This window comes from Rattus norvegicus, chromosome 1, assembly GCF_036323735.1.
Source record: "Rattus norvegicus strain BN/NHsdMcwi chromosome 1, GRCr8, whole genome shotgun sequence".
Lineage (NCBI taxonomy): Eukaryota > Metazoa > Chordata > Mammalia > Rodentia > Muridae > Rattus > Rattus norvegicus.
Window position 1 is genome coordinate 1,278,544 of NC_086019.1, and position 19,072 is coordinate 1,297,615.

The 19,072-nt window shown below is 38.7% G+C and overlaps 1 protein-coding gene across 1 annotated transcript in view; it reads left to right on the forward strand.

Moving 5' to 3' along the window:
• The window catches only part of Znf431l (Zinc finger protein 431like), a 30,292-nt gene extending 16,190 nt beyond the window's left edge, over positions 1–14,102 (forward strand). Inside the window, exons 7-9 of the mRNA XM_063280779.1 lie at positions 9,953–10,079; positions 10,266–10,326; positions 11,457–14,102. Coding sequence (XP_063136849.1) covers positions 10,046–10,079; positions 10,266–10,326; positions 11,457–13,419 — 2,058 coding nt within the window. The 5' untranslated portion in view covers positions 9,953–10,045 and the 3' untranslated portion in view covers positions 13,420–14,102. The remainder of the gene's footprint in view (positions 1–9,952; positions 10,080–10,265; positions 10,327–11,456) is intronic.
• Positions 14,103–19,072: the final 4,970 nt, after the last annotated feature.

Here is a 19,072-nt window from a genome sequence, read left to right on the forward strand (position 1 = left end):
AAAATCCACATGGCATCATGTGGAAGCAGACATTAAGTTATTCTTCAACCTTCGTTTGTGTGTGGGTTCAGGGGGGCTGGGTTTGTGTGAGATCACACGGGGGGGGGGCATTGGGAGCCGCAGAGCCATAACCCACCTTTCTTACCATCTCCACACAGAGAGCTCTAGAGTGTGGTGTCACTAGTGGCTGGAGGGTCAGAAATATAGCAGTTTAGGGGTCAGTTTGAGTCATTTTTGTTGGAGTTGGGAAGTCTGTGTTTTTTCTCCATTTGAATACACATGCAATCATAGGTAATATTGGTCAAGTTCACACTTTTCCTGGCTCAGTTTCCTTAGGTCTATTGATTAAAACTTGACTATAATTTGTGGCTTATGTTCTTGCCTTTTTTTTTCTACATCTCATTTTTTTCACAAATGTGCTAAAACTTTTGATCATTGTAGCTCTTTGTTAAGTACAGATGGAATCTCCATTGTGCCAAAATGTGTACTATTTCTTCATAATCCTGTTGATGATTCTGATGTTGTTTCACATGGCAAATAGCTTTGAAATCAGCTGTCCTGTTATATATTATTAGACTTTTTCTTTAGATTGTCTTGAACTTTTGCTGCAAATTGAACATACCCAACATTCCTTTTTTAACATCACTATAATGGTGTTGTTTACAGTTATATAAATTGGTAAAAGATATTCTACATAATAATTCATTTAGCAAGCTATATAGTACGTGTGTGAAACTGAAACTGATGTGAAATAATGTACAAAGCCATAGAAAGAGGACTTTAGTGTAGACTTTAGTGACACAGAATACATCCTTATTGTCAGGTAGACAAGATCTTCATCAGTATGACTTAATTGAGAAAACAAAAAGAGTGAAAATGAAGCATGGTACAGAACTGGACAATGAATCTGGATGTGACACAGGCTTGTGTCTTAGCAGTAAACTCTGATAGCAGTAGGTTGGGATTTTCCATAGATACCTACTAAAACTAGTTAAGACTGTGTTCCTATAGTTGATGTAAAATTGTGCATATTTAATATATGTATTCTGACACCTGTGTACGTAATACCTACACCCAAGCAACCCCATTCAACAGAGTGTTGTATGGGAATCGAGGCTCGTGCCCAGACAGACCACACCTGGCCAGTACGGTTCCACTTGAGAGACTTTCATTGTTGCTGGTGGTGGGGGATGCACAAAGGAGGGGAGGAGACAAAGGAGGAAAAGAGAAAGAAGGTGAGAAGGTCAGGAGGGGTTGGCTTTTTATTTGGGTAGGGACATAACTTCTTGCAAGTGAGGGTAGGAGATGGGCTAGGAGGACACTGGAAATATATGACAACAGATGCACAGGTCCCTGTCACCTGTGGGTGATGTCACTGCCTTTGTTGGGTTTGGAGACAACCTGCAACCATAAAGCCGGTTCCTCATACCAACACTAAGTTCTCATAAAAATGACAGAATTGCCATGGATCCCAGCAGTCTTCTCAGTATAGTTTCCATGCACTTGAAATTAGTTTTAAATCGTACCAGAATTCTCATGTTCCTTGCAGTTGTATTCATGCTAGCCTAAATATGAAATAACATCAATGCTCATTTGTTGAAGACCAGCTAGGTGCCTCTAGGCGACCTAGGGTGCCTTGGGTTAAAGGAGTGGATAAAGGATCATGCACTGGTAAAGACTCTCACAGTCAGTGCTTTATTGGTCATAAAGCAGCATGTAATTATAGCTTAAGCATTATCAACCCATTTCTTTCTCCCATATAATTTTAACCTTTAATGCACACTTATTATCAGATGGACATGAGAGCTTGAACCATGTTGTCAACATTGTAGGTAGCACTCGAAAATGAAGGGTGACCAAGTCAACTCAGTCAGTCAACAGGGTCTCAAGGGAGAGAGTGAGGAGTGAAAAGAAAAAGACAATGAGACAATATATAGCATGATTCTAGCCAGTGCTGAGGCTGAAGCGGGTTTATTTTTCCCAGTCTGGTTTTCTACCATTTTTAGTACAAGCAAATAATAAGGTCAATTCTAGGTCAAGGAACAAACAAGGCACAAAGCCCTGTGATCATTGTTTCTAAGGGCTCATTCGTTTGACAAGAGAAAAGGAATGTTACTAGCCCAAATGTAAATATTCTTACCTGAACCTACTTCCTAAGTCCTAGTCCAAGGTCAAATTCCTGCCAAATTACTATAGAAGGGCAGAAAACAGAGAATCCAGCTGAAGCAATCTTCTTCAAAGCGTTTTTTTCCTAATGTTTATTTAGAACATTATGTGGAGAAGAGAAATGAAATATCAAGCTTTCTGTAGCAAGAGTTGTTGTAGATGAAAAGCAAATGTGTTATTATAGTATGCTGTAAAAATGCAGAAAGTGGCTTTATTTGGATGGCATGAGAGCTTTCTGCCAATGAGTCATAGTGCATGAAGAAGTTAAAACGAGGTTAAGAAACAGATTGAAGGGGTAGGGGATTTAGCTCAATGGTAGAGCACTTGCCTAGCAAGCGCAAGGCCCTGGGTTCGGTCCCCAGCTCTGAAAAAATGAAAAGAAAAAAAAAAGATAAAAGAAACAGATTGACTGTTTTGTTTGAATTTAAATAGTAACGATAAATTACAGTTGAGCAAACATGTAAAAGTCTTAGATAACTGACTCGGCTCTTTGTTTTCTCTGCCTTCAGTATCTTATTTTAGATGTAACACTTTCATTTTTGCTTTGGAGAAAGCGTTTAAACATTTAATATTTTTATACATTGGTTTATTTAGGGTTAATGCATAATATAGTTAATGTAGTGATTTTGTGCAACATCTCATTTATTTCTATTTGAATAGTTATTCAAACATCAGTTTTTCTTAAAAACAGTTATGAGTATTCCTTTGGAATGAAATGAAAAACATTGTAATTCCACATTCCAAACGAGTGAAAGCTAACACAAGAAAGTGACTGCTTTTGTTTCCTGCCTGATATATATTTCACATTGCTGAGAACAAAACTTCTGATTTCACAGATATAGACTGGGCCCAAGATGAGATTGTCACGAACTCCTGTGTTGCAGAGTATTTGATCGCACTGTGAACCCAGAGACTGTCAATTTACTAGCGGGGGCGGGGGGCAGGGGAGCTGTTTCTAACTGGTATGGCTCTGCCATTACTACACACCTTTGCTATCAAACGATGAAGATAAACATAGTTTTAGAAGGAAGCACTCATGTTCGTAAGTAATGTATAATTGAGTGGGTGAAAAAATGATGAATCAGGTTAAGATCTGACAGAATAGGATATGCCCAACTCTCAAGAGAAGAGGGAAAAGAGGCAATATAAGAGGAAGCAGCAGGTTTTTGGATTTAGCTCAGTGGTAGATCACTTGCCTAGCAATCAAAAGGGCCTGGGTTTGGTCCCCAGCCACTGGGGATGGGGGGCAGAGAAAAGAAAGAAGGAAAAGTAAAGAGGAAGCAAAACAGAGGGTAAGAGGAGGAGGCAGTTTTACCTGGAGAATTTTACAGAGACAGGCAGGCTAAAGACAGAAAAAGAGAAAATGAGCAAGAGAATGAGAAGAGAGCAGTTTACTAGAGTTCGTTTGAGGCCAAGCACAGCAATTCAGTCAGAAGTGAAAGACGCAATTTGAATTGGGTAGCATAAAGAGTTTCAGCTAGCAGAGCAGAGTTGACCAGACAGAGTTCAAAAAGAACAAGAAAGGGTGATTTTATTCAACAGTTAAGTCTCAGATGCACAAAACACTCAAGTGCCCAACCCTCCTTAGCCACCTCAATGTTTGCCCCCTGCTGAGCCTTGCTGATGCATGGAAGCTTTTGTTCCTAACTAAGGAATATCTTGATCTTTCTGTTTGGCACCTGGGCAGTAACACCCAGTTCCTGTTTTTTGTTCTAGTTTTTCTCCTGAAGGCATAACCTATTTTTCCACTGTGCTTCCAGGAATTCTCCAACCAGTGAACTTGGGTGTATATTCTGTGAACCTCAGTAAAGCTTTGGCATTTTCTTTGCACAAATGACCCCAGTCTGGGTCTTTTGTTAAATCCACCAGGCCTACGCCCCGACATTCTAGGCCTAGATAAGATTGTACAGAAGCTGTAAACTTCCTTGACTAGGCCTAGATTATCAGAAGGAGGAAGTAAGCCTTCAAGGCATTTTTGACTTTTTTTTTTTTCTTTCGGAGCTGGGGACCGAACCCAGGGCCTTGCGCTTGTTGGCAAGCACTCTACCACTGAGCTAAATCCCCAACCCCCTCTTCAAGGCATTTTTACATTCCTATGTGATAGTCACTGTCTACAAAAATAGAACTAGAACTGTATGTATCACAATCTTGCTGCCCCTATCTTTCCGATTTTGCTTTTCTTTGTTCACTATAGCTTCCCTTCATTGCACTTTCATTTAGGCAATATTGAATTAAGTTTTTAAATGAGGGTAGATTCTCATATAATATATCCTGACCACTGTTTCCCCACCCTACACTCCTAACTACCCCCTCTTCTATTCTTTCCCCAAGATCCACCCCCCACACACACCCATTTCCTCTTCAAAAAGGAACAGACCTAACAGACAAATCAAGATAGAAAAAGACAAGGCGAAAGCCTTCATATTGGACAAGGCAACCTGATAGGAAAAATCTCAAGATCAAGCCAAAGAATCAGAGTTAAACCTGCTTCCACTGTTAGGAGTCACACAAAGACACCAAGCTAACAGCCATAACTTATCAGCAGAGGACCTGGCATAGACACATGCTGTCTCTATGCTTGCCATTTAAGTTTCTGCAAGATTCCTAGAAATCCAGTCAGTGTTAGTCATGGGTTCCCTCTCATGTCAAGGGCCTCAAGTTAAACCAAACATTGGTTGGCCACTCAAACCAATTTGTTACCTTCATGCCCCAGCACATCTTAGGAAGGACCAATTGTAGGTGTGTGTGGGTGTTGGGGGCGGAAGGTGGCGTGTGTCAGGGTCAACCTTCAATCGGCCCCTTGGGGAAGGTGACCCCAATGGCTGTGACAAGCAGTTTTTATACTTTCAGAGGTACAGGTTACATTAGCAGGTTTACATTTCACACTTATATGGCATGCCTTTGAGTGCTTATCTGGGACCAGAGGGTCAGGCTACTATCAGTACATTCTGCAGGATTTTCAAGTATGTCCCTGCTTCTCCCAAGAACTGTGGGTGGAGAATGGAACTTTTCCTAGCCTTGGCCCGAGGCGTGAAGCTGGCTCGTGCCCTAATCTTCACCAGAGGCAGTTGATGTAAAGCTGGCAAAAGCCTTTATGGTCCCCATAACCTATCTACTTTCCACCAGGCCAAGCCTCCTGATAGCTCTTAGGCTTCAGTAAGAACTAGGGTCCTTCAACCCATTCTTTGTTGAGGTACTTTTAGGTTGTTTCTAGGTTCTGGCAAGTGTGAATAAATATGCTATGAACATAGTTGAGCAAATGGCCTTGTGGTAGGGTGGAGCACCTTTTAGATGCCAAGAGCTTTATAGCTTTGACTTGAGATAGATGGATTCTCAGGGTTCTGAGGCACCAGGACTCTGAGGAAATGCTGATTTCCATAGTGGCAGTATTAGTTTGCACCCTATAAGCATGGAGAGTTGTTACCCATTCTCCATATCATTACCAACATGACTTGTCACTTGTATTGATCTTAGCCATTCTGACATGTGCAAGATAGATTCTCAAAGTAGTTTTGATTTGCATTTCCTTGATGGCTGAGATAATGATTTCTTTAAGTATTTCTCAGCTTTTTGAGATTCCTCTGTTGAGAATTCACTGTTTAGATTTATACCACCACCCCCCTTTTTTTAAAAAGATGTATTTATTAAACGTGAGTGAGTACACTGTAGTTGTCTTCAGACAGGCCAAAAGAGGGCATGAGATCCCATTACAGATGGTTGTGAGCGACCATGTGGTTGCTGGGAATTGAACTCAGGATCTCTGGAAGAGCAGTCAGTGCTCTTAACCGCTGAGCCATCTCTCCAGCCCCTACACCCAATTTTTTACTTGAATTTTTTGCTTTAGAAAGTCTATTTTCTTGAGGTCTTTATGTATTTTATATATTAGGCCTCTATAAGATATGGATTTGTTTAAAAAACTATTTTCCCATTCCTTAAGCTGCCACCATGTCCAATTGACTGGGATTTTTGCCACTTCTAATCTCCTTTATATATTAATTTTTTTTATTTATTGGCAAAGATGAGAAACAGAATACACAGGATGAGAATTGGCCTGTACTTTCTTAAAATTGTTATTACAATCTTGTAGTTCATGTTTAAAATACTTTCTGTCTGTCTTTCTATCTCCTTTTATTTTTGGTACCATTTACGTTGTGTGATTCTATTCATTACAATCTAATTATATTGTTTCTCTGGAAAATGAAAGACCTTCACCTACACTTTCCTCTTCTGAAAATTTACTATGTTATGAGTTTCTTAAGGTTTTGATAGTTTGGGAAACAGTTTTAGTGTCCTCTTCTGAAGGCTTGCCTCTCCTCATTTCTTGGCAAATCTGTGTTTTCAAGTTGTTGCAATCATCAATTTTGCGGTTTTGTTTGTGTGTGTGTGGGGGGGGGGTTTGTTTGTCTGTTTGTTTTTGCTATGTGAATGATTGATGTCGTTAAGACATTTGATTTTAGGTTTTTTAAAATTTCTGATATATTATTGCCTTTTTGTCTTACTTAGCTTCAGTTGTGAACATTTTAGAGCCTACAATCATCTGAGGGGCTCTCACTTGAGGGCATGCCCTCATCAAAATGTCTGGATGCTGTATCAGTGAGAGATTGTGTTGTGATGATTGATGTGGGCAGGCTCTACACTGAGGGTGGCAGGATCCCTAAGCAAGTGGACCTGGGCTGGGTAAGAGAGCTGGCTAAGTATGAGACAGTGACCAAGCAGGAAACAATATTTGTTCATGGTTTTTGCCTTTTCTTGAAGCTTGAGTTTCTATCCTAAGCTCCCAACCTTATGGCTGTCATGTGACTGGACCAAACAAGTGAACCTGTTTATTTCCTGAGATGCTTTAGGTTGGAGAATTGAATCAAAGGAGAAGAGTAGCAAGTTAGAACAAAAAAAAAATTGGCTATTTTGTTGCTGGACAGAAACTAGAGAAACTAGAAATGTTCTCCTTTGGAAGAACTTGGTAAATATCAGGGCTTGAGATGGCAAACAGCATAGAAAGCTGTATTCAGGGCTTAATCAGCTGTTGTTGTAGCATCTGGAAGACTGGAGTCATGCAAGTAGTGCAGTCAAAGTTGAGGTCATAGGATTTCAGTGGAAAATAGACTCCATGAAAAATTTAGCTAGAGGTCATTTATGTGGTATTTTGACCCCAAATCTTTCTTATTCTGCCCATGCCCTGAGAAATTGAGTAAGGCCAAATTAAAAAGCAATTAGTTATATTTCTTAGGTCAAATATTGAGTCTGTTAGATGATTATACTAATAACTCATCTGGACTACAAGAAAAAAACAACAAGTTGAGCAGAAATAAATGCAAAGCCTGTGGTTTGTAGAGAAAAGCAGCCCTTGGAAGTTACACAGGGCAGCCAAATGCTGAGACAGAGGCATAAATTTTCAAAGAGTTTATCACCATTAAAGAGAAGGTCTTTGCTCAGGATTGGAATCCTATGAAGGTGAATTAAGGGAAACAGTCCCTCCTGCTAAGCCTTCAGTTAATGGAAGGGGGAGTTGGCAAAGTCATTCCTAGACCCAGGAAGTAACTTCATATAAAACCTGGTACAACTGGTCCAATGTGGCACCCAAGTTCTGGAAATAAGAAATATGGAAAAATAAGGTTATGGCTGCTTCCCCCGTGGTTTCAGTTCAGCACTGTTCCAGTCATCTGTGTTTGGCAGAGTTAGAGCCCCAGTGAGGGAGGACACTGTGAGAGTGCATGGGATGAATCTGAGGATGAAGCCTGAGTTGCATTTGAGACCACAAGATAATAGAGATACCCAAGTTATGAGACACCTGTCATGGAGAGCTGCATATAGGGAGTTCAAGGATCTAAACTGAGAGATGTATGAGAAGTTCCAGGGATAGGGCCATCTAAGCCTTTTGAAACTGAAGCTCCTTGTGTCTGAGACAGAGCTGCAGGATTTGATGTTTGTCCTGCTGGGTTTCTTGCTTTGGTCCAATCTTCCCTCACTATGTACACATTCCTCTCTACTGGAATGGGAAGGGGTATTCTGTGCCTTTGTATGTTGGAAAGATAAACTTGCTTTCTGATTTTACAAGATGTGCCAATCAAGAGTGTCAGAAGTGATTCGGGGCCATAGTGAGTGTATGGGCTGCTGCTTCAAGCTATTAGGGTCAATGGAAGCTCCTGATTAACTGCCTGTGAGGGATGGTTTTCTTAGAATTGACTTGTTTGGACTTTTCCAGTTCTGGGAGACAGAAACTTAGGCCTAGTTTCCCAACCTCTCAGTTTACAACCTGTCATGGAGGAGTCAGCCTTGCTCTGACCACCTCAGTTCTCTAAATAGAAGCTTTTGTAGGAGGAACCTTTCTAGATGATTAGTTATTGGGGATGACATTTGACTATCTATAGACTCAACCCATTTCCTGTTGGGTGTGTGTGTGTGTGTGTGTGTGTGTGTGTGTGTGTGTGTGTGTGTGTGTCTGTGTGTGTGTGTGTGTGTCTGTGTCTGTGTGTGTGTGTGTTTGTGTGTGTGTTGTGTATTAGTTGTACCTGATTAGTCAGCTTCCTTCAAGTGTTGTCTTGTCTTCAGCATTATAGACTGTAACCCTAAATCACATAAGATGCAGTTGAAGCAATTGCTATTCAGTCCTAAGATATTTTGCAAGCTTGGTGTTTTTTTATAATTTTAATTTTGTTTTTGTTTTTTGAGGACAAAGTTTCTCTATGTAGCCCTGGCTGTCCTGAAAGTAGGTATGTAGAACGTGCGGCCTCAAACGTAAATGGTCCCCCTGACTCTGGCTCCAGAGTGCCAGGATTAAATGTGGGCCAACATGCCCAGCTTTTTCTTTATTTGCTCGTTTGTATATTATTGTCTTATGGGTTGGACTGTGGGTTTTGGCACATGTCAAGCATATGCTGCTGTGTTGATCTTCATCCACGTTACGAATTTTGAAATTTGACAGAGAGCATATTCTGTTTCTCAGGATGGCATGTATTAATGACATTCATACATATCATTCATGACATTCATATGCACATCATGTATGCCTAATCCCCATAGGAGTCAGAAAATGGCTTCAGAATTCCTGAACTTGGACTAATCAATACTTGTGAAGCTCATTTCTAACTACTGGCAATTGAGGTCAATTATTTTAAGACCAGCAAGACCTCTTCACTGCTGAGCCAGCTCCTGTCCTATGTTGCTTATTTAGGATCAACATTTACATTGCCAATATTTTCAGTTATCTGTTTGTATCTGTTTAAACATTCATTCCCTTTTAGTAAGATCTCATTACTGTTACAGTTTAAACTGGGCCACCTCAAGATTCTGGAAGAAGAACACAGAAGTGCAGTGAATGTAATTCTTTGTAGGAACTCTAGTAAACACCTCTGAGTCCTTTCTATCTTTCTTGTTTGTTTGATTGATTTTTCATAGGGGAGACAGGGTCTTAATATGTACCTCTGGCTGTCCTGGATAGACCTCAGATATACCTGCCTCTGCCTCCTGAGTGCTTGAATTAAAGACATGAGCCTATATGCTCACTTGATATTTTTTTGCAGTTAGTAATTGTTCATACAATCTCTCTGTGTGCTCAATACTGCGCCCCCCCTCCATTAATTAGCATTTCTCTTGCAAGGCTATATCCTACTCAAAGACCAAAGAAATGACAGAGGTGAACTTTATTACTCAGTTTTCTTCTAAGATGATTTGGTAATTACATTAGAACATCTGGGTCAAGAAATAAGTGGTGGAAGCACCAGAAGCATACATTTACAGTGATATCTGTATCATGGTTTCTGTTGTACTAATGTATGGGATGTTTCAGGACGCATTAACCTATGATGATGTACATGTGAACTTCACTCGAGAAGAATGGGCTTTGCTGGATCCTTCACAGAAGAGTCTCTACAAAGATGTGATGCAGGAGACCTATAGGAACCTCACTGCTATAGGTAAGACAGTGAATTTTCTTTCAGTTTTTAAAACAAGGAAACAAATGTTCCTTTGTTACTGTTTTCTGTAACTTCAATTGAAATAAAGAAGAATGAGGTGAAAAAATCAGGTTCACTGAAGATAGTAACTTAAATGTTGCCTAATTTCCAATAATATATCATACATTTTCTGGTACTGTATTTTAGGTTACAATTGGGAAGACCATAGTATTGAAGAACATTGTCAAAGTTTCAGAAGACATGGAAGGTAATTTTCATGTGCAAGTTGGTATGAATATGTCTCTGAAGGCATGTTAGTATGTCCTGGAACTTTTAAAGAAAAGCAACAGTGTAAAAAGAAAAAAAAAGCCCTTCTTTAAGTGTATTGATTATTAAATTCTCACAAATCCATGTACCTCAATGTCAGGTGTCTGACTTGTTTTTTGCAAGGCATTCCTCTAAGAAAGAAGACAAAGAAACAATGCCTTAACAGATCTTACCATTTGAATCATAGCCACATTACAGCTACTCTGTATACCTGCCAATCTGTTTAGTCTCATAACACACACACACACACACACACACACACACACACAGAGAGTAGGTGATAATTTTATTTTTCTAATAGGCAAATATATCATAGTAAACCTGATTACTCATATATTAACATTGTTAAGTTTAAGTGAGAGGGACAGTTTATGAGAGTCAAGAATGTTGTTGAAGAGAAACCTTAATTCTTATACCATATGTCTATGATGAACAAAAAGTCAAACTGTGTGAATACAATGTGGAAATCTTTCTTTTGTTATTTTTACAGGTGTATCCTGTGTCACAATGGATACAAGCCATGTGAGCACAAGGATAGTGAAAGGAGCAATGCCCCCACCCCCAGAACAATTAAGATATATGTAGTAGTCCACATTTGAGCAGACTTTCTCAGTGTGATACAAGTTTATAATTAGTTGGTTTCCCAACTTCATTGGGAATATATCCATAAAGTCACATACCAGAAAATCCATATGAATACTAGGATTGTGGAAATTTCCTTTCTGTTTGTCCTGGTTCACTTGGCCAATGTGATATGCTAATGTAGTGTATTTCACAATAAATGACAACATATGAATGTACTCAATGTGGTAAAGTTCTGAGCTCTTCCATTTCTCTTCAAATATATGAGAAATCTCATAGAGCGAAAGGATGGTACAAATGTGAGCCTTGTAATAACACTTTTACCAACCCATAGTGAATGGGAAACCATGAGTGTAAACAAAGTGATAAAACCTTAAGATGTGATTCTTCTTTACAATTAGACCAAATTATAGAATTAATTTCCACAGGTAAAAAGATTCATTAGTTTAGTGAATGTGGTAAAGCTTTCCCATGTTCCTATCTTTGCAGGCATGAAAGATGTCATACTGGAGAGAAAACCTCTGAAAATACTCAGTGTGGTAAAGCCTTTGCACAACATAGTCATCTCCAAAGACATAAGAGCACACATACTGGAGAGAAACTCTATGAATGTAAGCCACGTGATAAAGCCTTTACATACGATTCTCAGCTTCAAACTCTTGAAAGGATTCATACTGGAGAAAAACCCTACAAATGTAATCAATGTGGTAAAGCCTTTGAACGTCGTTGTAATCTTGGAAGGCATAAACTAATACATACTGGAAGAAAATCCTACAAATGCAATCAGTGTGGTAAAGCCTTTGCACAACACAGTCATCTCAAAACGCATGGAATAACACATACTGGAGAGAAACCTTACGAATGTGATCAGTGTGGTAAAGCCTTTGCATATCATAGTTCTCTCCAAGTACATAAAAGAATACATACTGGAGAGAAGCCCTATGAATGTGATTGGTATGGTAAAGCCTTTGTAGATCAGAATGATCTTAAAAGGCATGAAAGAATTCATACTGGAGAGAAACCCTACAAATGTAATGAATGTGATAAAGCCTTTGGAAATCACCGTAATTTTCGACTGCATAAAATGATGCATGCTGGAGAAAAACTCTACAAATGCAATGAATGTGGTAAAGCCTTTTCACAAATCAGTCATCTCCAAACACATAAAAGCACACATACTAGAGAGGAACTCTATGAATGTAAACAATGTGGTAAAGCCTTTACATGCCATAATGAACTTCAAAGTCATAAAAGGATTCATACTGGAGAGAAATCCTATGAATGCAATCAATGTGGTAAAGTCTTTAAATCTCATCGTTATCTCCAAGTACATAAAACAATACATACTGGAGAGAAGCCCTATGTGTGTGATCAATGTGGTAAAGCCTTTGCACATGGTCCTCTTAGATGGCATAAAATAATGCATACTAGGAAAAAAACCTACAAATGCAATCAGTGTGGTAAAGCCTTTGCACGACACAGCCATCTCAAAACGCATGGAGTAACACATACTGGAGAGAAACCTTACAAGTGTGATCAATGTGGTAAAGCCTTTGCATCTCATAGTTATCTCCAAGTACATAAAAGAATACATACTGGAGAGAAGCCCTATGAATGTGATCAATGTGGTAAAGCCTTTACATCTCATAGTTATCTCCAAGTACATAAAAGAATACATACTGGAGAGAAGCCCTATGTATGCGACCAATGTGGTAAAGCCTTTGCACAACTCAGTCATCTCCAAGTTCATGGAATAACACATACTGGAGAGAAACCTTACAAGTGTGCTCAATGTGGTAAAGCCTTTGCATCTCATAGTTATCTCCAAGTACATAAAAGAATACATACTGGAGAGAATCTCTATGAATGTAATCAATGTGGTAAAGCCTTTGCATCTCATAGTCCTCTCCAAGTACATAAAAGAATACATACTGGAGAGAAGCCCTATGTATGTGATCAATGTGGTAAAGACTTTGTAGTTCAGAGTGATCTTAAAAGACATAAAAGAACACATACTGGCGAGAAACCTTACAAATGTAATGAATGTGGTAAAGCCTTTGTACGGAATGGTAGTCTCCGAACACATAAAGTAATACATACTGGAGAGAAACCTTACAAATGTAATGAATGTGGTAAAGCCTTTGTATGGAATGGTAGTCTCCGAACACATAAAGTAATACATACTGGAGAGAAACCTTACAAATGTAATGAATGTGGTAAAGCCTTTGCATGTAACACTAGTCTCCGAACACATAAAGCAATACATACTGGAGTGAAACGTTTCAAATGTAAGCAATGTGGTAAAGCCTTTGTAGGTCAGAATTACCTTAAAAAGCATGAAAGAATTCATACTGGAGAGAAACTTTACAAATGTAATGAATGTGGTAAAGCCTTTGTTTTTGATTCTAGTCTCCGAAAACATAAAGCAGTACATACTGGAGTGAAACCTTAAGAATGTAAGCAATGTGGTAAGCCTTTGTAGGTCAGAATGACCTTAAAAAGCATGAAAGAATTCATACTGGAGAGAAACCTTACAAATGTAATGAATGTGGTAAAGCCTTTGTATGTAATGCTAGTCTCCGAAAACATAAAGCAACACATACTAGAGTGAAACCTTATGATTGTAAGCAATTTAGTAAGTTCTTTGCCTCTCATGATCAACTTCGACAACATGAAAGAATTGATACAGGAGAGAAACCTTAAAATGTAGTCAATGTGGTAAAGCCTTTTCACAATCAAGCCACCTCCAACTACATAAAAGAACACATACATACTAAAGAGTAACCTTATGAATGTAACCAATGTAGTAAAGCCTTTACTGTGATCTTCAAAGGTATGGTGGTTTAAATATACTTGGCCCATTGCAAGTGGCAGTGTTAGGAGGTATGGCCTTTTTGGAGTAGATGTGGACTTTGAGGAAGTATGTCACTGTGGGGGAGGGTGGGCTTTGAGTCCCCATGCTTAAACTCTACCCAGGGCAGAAGAGTCTTCTGGCTGCCTTCTGATCAAGATGTAGAACTCTCTCCTCCAGCAGCATGTCTGCTTGGACACTGACATTCCTTCCACCTTGATAATAGACTGAACCTCTGAATCTGTATACCTCCCCTCCCCCCAATTAAATGTCCTTTCTAAGAGTTGCCTTGGTCATGGTATCTTTTCACAGCATTAATATCCAAATTAACACAAACAGCATAAAAGATACCACATTAGAGAGAAACTATGAATGTACTAAATATGGTGAAGCCTTTGCACATTTTTTTTTTTTTGGTTCTTTTTTTTTTGGAGCTGGGGACCGAACCCAGGGCCTTGCGCTTCCTAGGCAAGCGCTCTACCACTGAGCTAAATCCCCAACCCCGCCTTTGCACATTTCAATGGTTCTCACTATAACAAAAGTATTCATACTTCCATTCACTGAAACCCTGTGAATGCAGAAAATAACATTCTTGAGAAAAGCCTTATGAATGGTCTCAGTGTGGCAAAGTCTTTGTGAAATCTGCATAAATACCTAACAATTCAAAAACATGGTCAAAGTAAATGCCAGGAGTCTATTGGAAACAAGCTGAGTTAGAAGGGTAGGGATTATGATTAGTGTGGTTGGGTGTGCAGTTAGTGCTAGAAAGTTAGGGGTTAGGGTTAAACCATTGCGGGGCGGGTTAAGGTTGAGGACAAAACGGGTAGGGTTAGGTTGGCGTTTAGTTTTAGGGGGTTAGGAAAATGTGAAATTGGGGAAGGAAATGGGAGGAGGTGGGCTGTGGTACAGGGAGGGATGAAAATGATATATAGTATTCATAAAATCCTGAAATACAAAAACAATCAAGTTGAAAAGCTTCAATGTAAATAGTTTGAGGGGTAAGGAGAGTTGTTACTAAATACAATAATGAAATTCAGAAAAATCATTAGCTCTTAGAAATCATTTATTCCAATAAAGTGGAAAACTCTAAAATAAAGCACATAGTTTTCTGGATGTATATAACCTACCAAAAGTAAATCGTGAGGATCTAAAAGGAAAAAAAAATGAAAAAAAAATTGAGCAGCTTTGTAGAAAGCAGTACAAGTGAAGTAGTTGTGGTCAAATATTTACCAAATAAAATTACCAGACCTTCAATGAAATACTAACACAAATCCTTCTCAAACTATGCTATTAAATAGCAAAGGAAGGTTACATTACCAAACTCTTTATGAAGTTACTATTAGCCTAATACTGAAACCAGATAAACACAGACCAATCTCCACCATTTATGGTGCAATTTATATGCAAAATTTCTTTAAAAATACCTTCAAACTATTCAAAAATAAATCAAAAAATTACCATGGTCAAACTGGTTTATTCGAGAGGTGTAGTGCTGGCTCAATATGTCAATATATTTTATAAATTTCTCTAATCTTTTGTTTTTTGATAGAATACAAATCATAACATTTCAATCCTGTCAAATATCCCATAGAAACTCAGAATATAAGAAACACATCTCACCATAATAATATGTATGTCAAGCAGTAGCCTTATCAACCAGTAAAAATATACTGAGAAAGGAATCTGGGAAATAATCCCATTCAAAACAACGTAAAAATCTCTTGAATTAAACCTGACCAAGGATGTGAAAGACCTCTAATGAAAACTTTATAGATACTGAATAAAATTAAAGAGGACACTAGAAGATGGAAAGACCTTGCATGCTCATGGGATGGCCATACTTCCAAAATCAGTCTACAGATTCAATGCAATCCCAAGGGAAATTAAGGGGGAATATTGTCAAAATACATTACATAATGCATGAAAACCCTATAATCCCATTATTCTGTATAATAAGTATTAAGACATTTTTGAAAGCTTTAGATCCAAGCTGGTTTTAGGAACAAAAACAGTCACACACATGCATATGACAATACTGCAAAATACCAGTCAGACATATGATGTTCTGCCAGTAAACGCAGCTTTGGTGAGGTGGTGCCTGGGATTCATTGTCAAGACAGCTTAGCCTAAATTATTGACCTCAAGTGAGAGACCCATCTTAAAAAATGAGGTCAACAATTGTCCAAGAAATGCATGCAAACATATATGAAAACACTATATACAAATGGAACATAATTCAGACCAAAAGCTGTGGCACATACCAGAACATAGATGCCCCAAGGGATTTACACAAAAAGAAATAACCCAGTTGCCAAGAGACAAATACTATATGATGTTATTTGTGCAAGGAGCCTAGAGACAACAAATTGGAAGCACTGGAAAGCAGCATGGTGGTTGCCAAGGGCTGTGAGAGGGAGAAGTGAAGAGCTGGTATTTATTGAATATAGAATTTCAGTATGAAATGGTAAAAGAATTGTGATACATGGGATTCATAATCCCACAATACAGTGAATGTCCTTCATGCCAATCAAGTATCAACTTAATCAACCTAGATAAAAATGATAGCTTTCATATTATGTATATTTTACAAGAATAATAAAAGTCCTCCATCGCCATAAAGTAATAAGGAGGTTGGGCCCTGTATAGCTGCAACTCGGTAACAGCAATGTTAATCTACTTTGGTGAGTTTCCTAATGGTTTCACTGCATTTAGATACCTGTACCTTGAAAATAAAGTAATGTTAAAATGTCTACCAATGTCTTTTCTGAGGTATCTTGAAATCTCAAAGGAAACTGCTTTGAGTGACTTGGTGTAATGGAGGCAGCTGTTGGCTGTGAGGTGCTGGGAAGAAAGCAGAATCATAGAGAAGCCTGAGTGCTCTGCACAGCACTAACTCCCAGGCAGTACTTAGTTTGCTTTCCTTTATAAAAGTTTACAGAATGAAATTGTATGCCTATCTGGTTGATTAACCACATGTACTTTCAGAAGAAGTCAGCATTAGATGCGTCCTTTGTCCTCAAATGTCTTTTTTTTTTAAGGTATGTCACTGAGGCTAGGGTACATATTACATGAACATGCCCCACCCCCGGCTCCTGTGGTGGGGGCCTGCAACATGCAAGGATTTTTTTTCTTCACTAAATGTTTGTGTCATCTTTGGCTGTCGAGAGATGTTTAAATTCATGCTGGCATAAGAATATATGCTCAATGCCTCTTTAGATATTTAGAGTAAAGTTTTGTGTAACAAATATCACTTTATTACTCCTAGGATGGCGAGCCTCCTCGAGACAGAATAAGCAGTAAACAACACAACACTTAGCATTCAAGATTGAGGGACACAGATTCCAGCTCTGAGTCCCAGACCAATGGAGTGCTAGACAGCATCTTAGAACCTTCAACTGTAACACTGACTAAATAGCACATACCATTCGGGATTACTGTAAAACTAGGGGTGAAGTGTGTAAGACTGTGCAGGCCCTGTCACCTAATGGACACCAAATAAACATTAGTTACTATTTCTGTCACTGATGTTTGTGTTATTAGAGAGCCTATGCAGGATAGGGGACAACAGTAAGTGCACACTTACTGTTTAAAAAACATGATCCCCCCCTCCAACACACACACAGAATTAGGAATGATGAGAGATTGAGACTAAGACAACTCTAGCAGTTAACATTTTGGGTTATTTCAATAACTCCCTTTTCACTTGGTCTTGCTACCTCTGAACATTGCTAATATCCAACCCACCTTTTTATCTGTTTTTAAAAACAAAAATACATAAAATGGACTATTAAGGCAAGCTGACAACTGCTTTTTCTTTTCTTTTTGTTTTTAAATTATTTTTAAAGATTTATTCATTTTATTATATATAAGCACACTGTAGCTGTCTTCAGATAAACTGGAAGAGAGCATCGGATCTCTTTATAGATGGTTGTGAGCCACCATGTGGTTGCTGGGAATTGAACTCAGGATCTCTGGAAGAGTAGTCAGGTGCTCTTAACCACTGAGCCATCTCTCAAGCCCGATTTTACTTTTTTTTTTAATATTTATTTTTAGTATGTGTGGGAGTGCGAGGCACCCTCAGAGACTAGAAGTGTCTGGTCCCCTAGAGCTGGAGTTAGAAGCAGCTGTGAACCTTCCAATGTGGATGCTGGGAACCAGGCCTTGGTCCTCTTCAATGGTAGTCTGTGCTCTTAACCACTGAGCCTTCTCCCCAGCCCCAAAAATGCTTCTCTTGAAGAAAGGAACACATGTTTTAAAATTGTATCACATTACCTAGTAAGGACTATCACAAACAACAGATGCTGTTCAAAAGAAAATACAGGTTGTGATTTAGCAATTAAGAGCTAGAAGACATGCACAGTGCAACCGGTGTCCCTCTAACTGACCTCAAACTCTGTCAAATTTGCATCAGATGTAGTAATGGAGACTCAGGTGGGAGGTTCTCCAAGATTGGACACAATATTTATTTCCCACCAAGTTTGCAGAGTAAATACATGTTATCCCAAACTATTGTATAGTTTTCAAACTTCCAACTTTCCATAAATGATTTCTACTATTTGTTCTAAAAAACAAAAAAGCTCAACAACAACAAGAGAAAACCCCAGCATGCTGTTTCCTGACATTTTCTGTATTTCATTTCCCCTAGAAAGACTGGGGCCCAAAGCTTCTGAACCATGTTGTGCTGTACTTAAGGACAGTAATGCATTAACACACTTTTCTCCCATGTAATTTATTTTAATCATTTTATTCCAGCAAATCTTAAGAGGGCAGAGGGGAAATTCCATTCACCGCTATCATATTCTGCCCTGCCCTGCTGCAAATCAGCTCAGTGGCTTACCAATGGCAAAGTTTTAATGCAGGTTTGTTTTTGTTTTTGTTTTTTTTCTTTAAGATCAGGGGTACAGTGTTTCTAAACAGAAAGAACTGCACTAAGTCCATTAGTAGACACCAAATAGCTTTGAGACTAGGTCTTTCTGGAAACACCTTCATTAATGTCAGTTTAGGCTGCTAACAGAAGCAGGCCACTTGAGAAATCATTTTAAACCAAAACAAGGAAATCCACTTAAGAAAGGGTTAATAAGTCAGTATAAGGACCATAGGTTGGAACTGGTGAAAGTCAGTGCACACCGACTTTAAACATCAATTAAGATAGTGGTAATTGTTCAAATTCTGAAGGTTATGATAGGATCAATGAAACAACATCTTTCTTAGTCAATCATAAGGGAGAAGCTTATGATTTCACTCATTTCCCAGT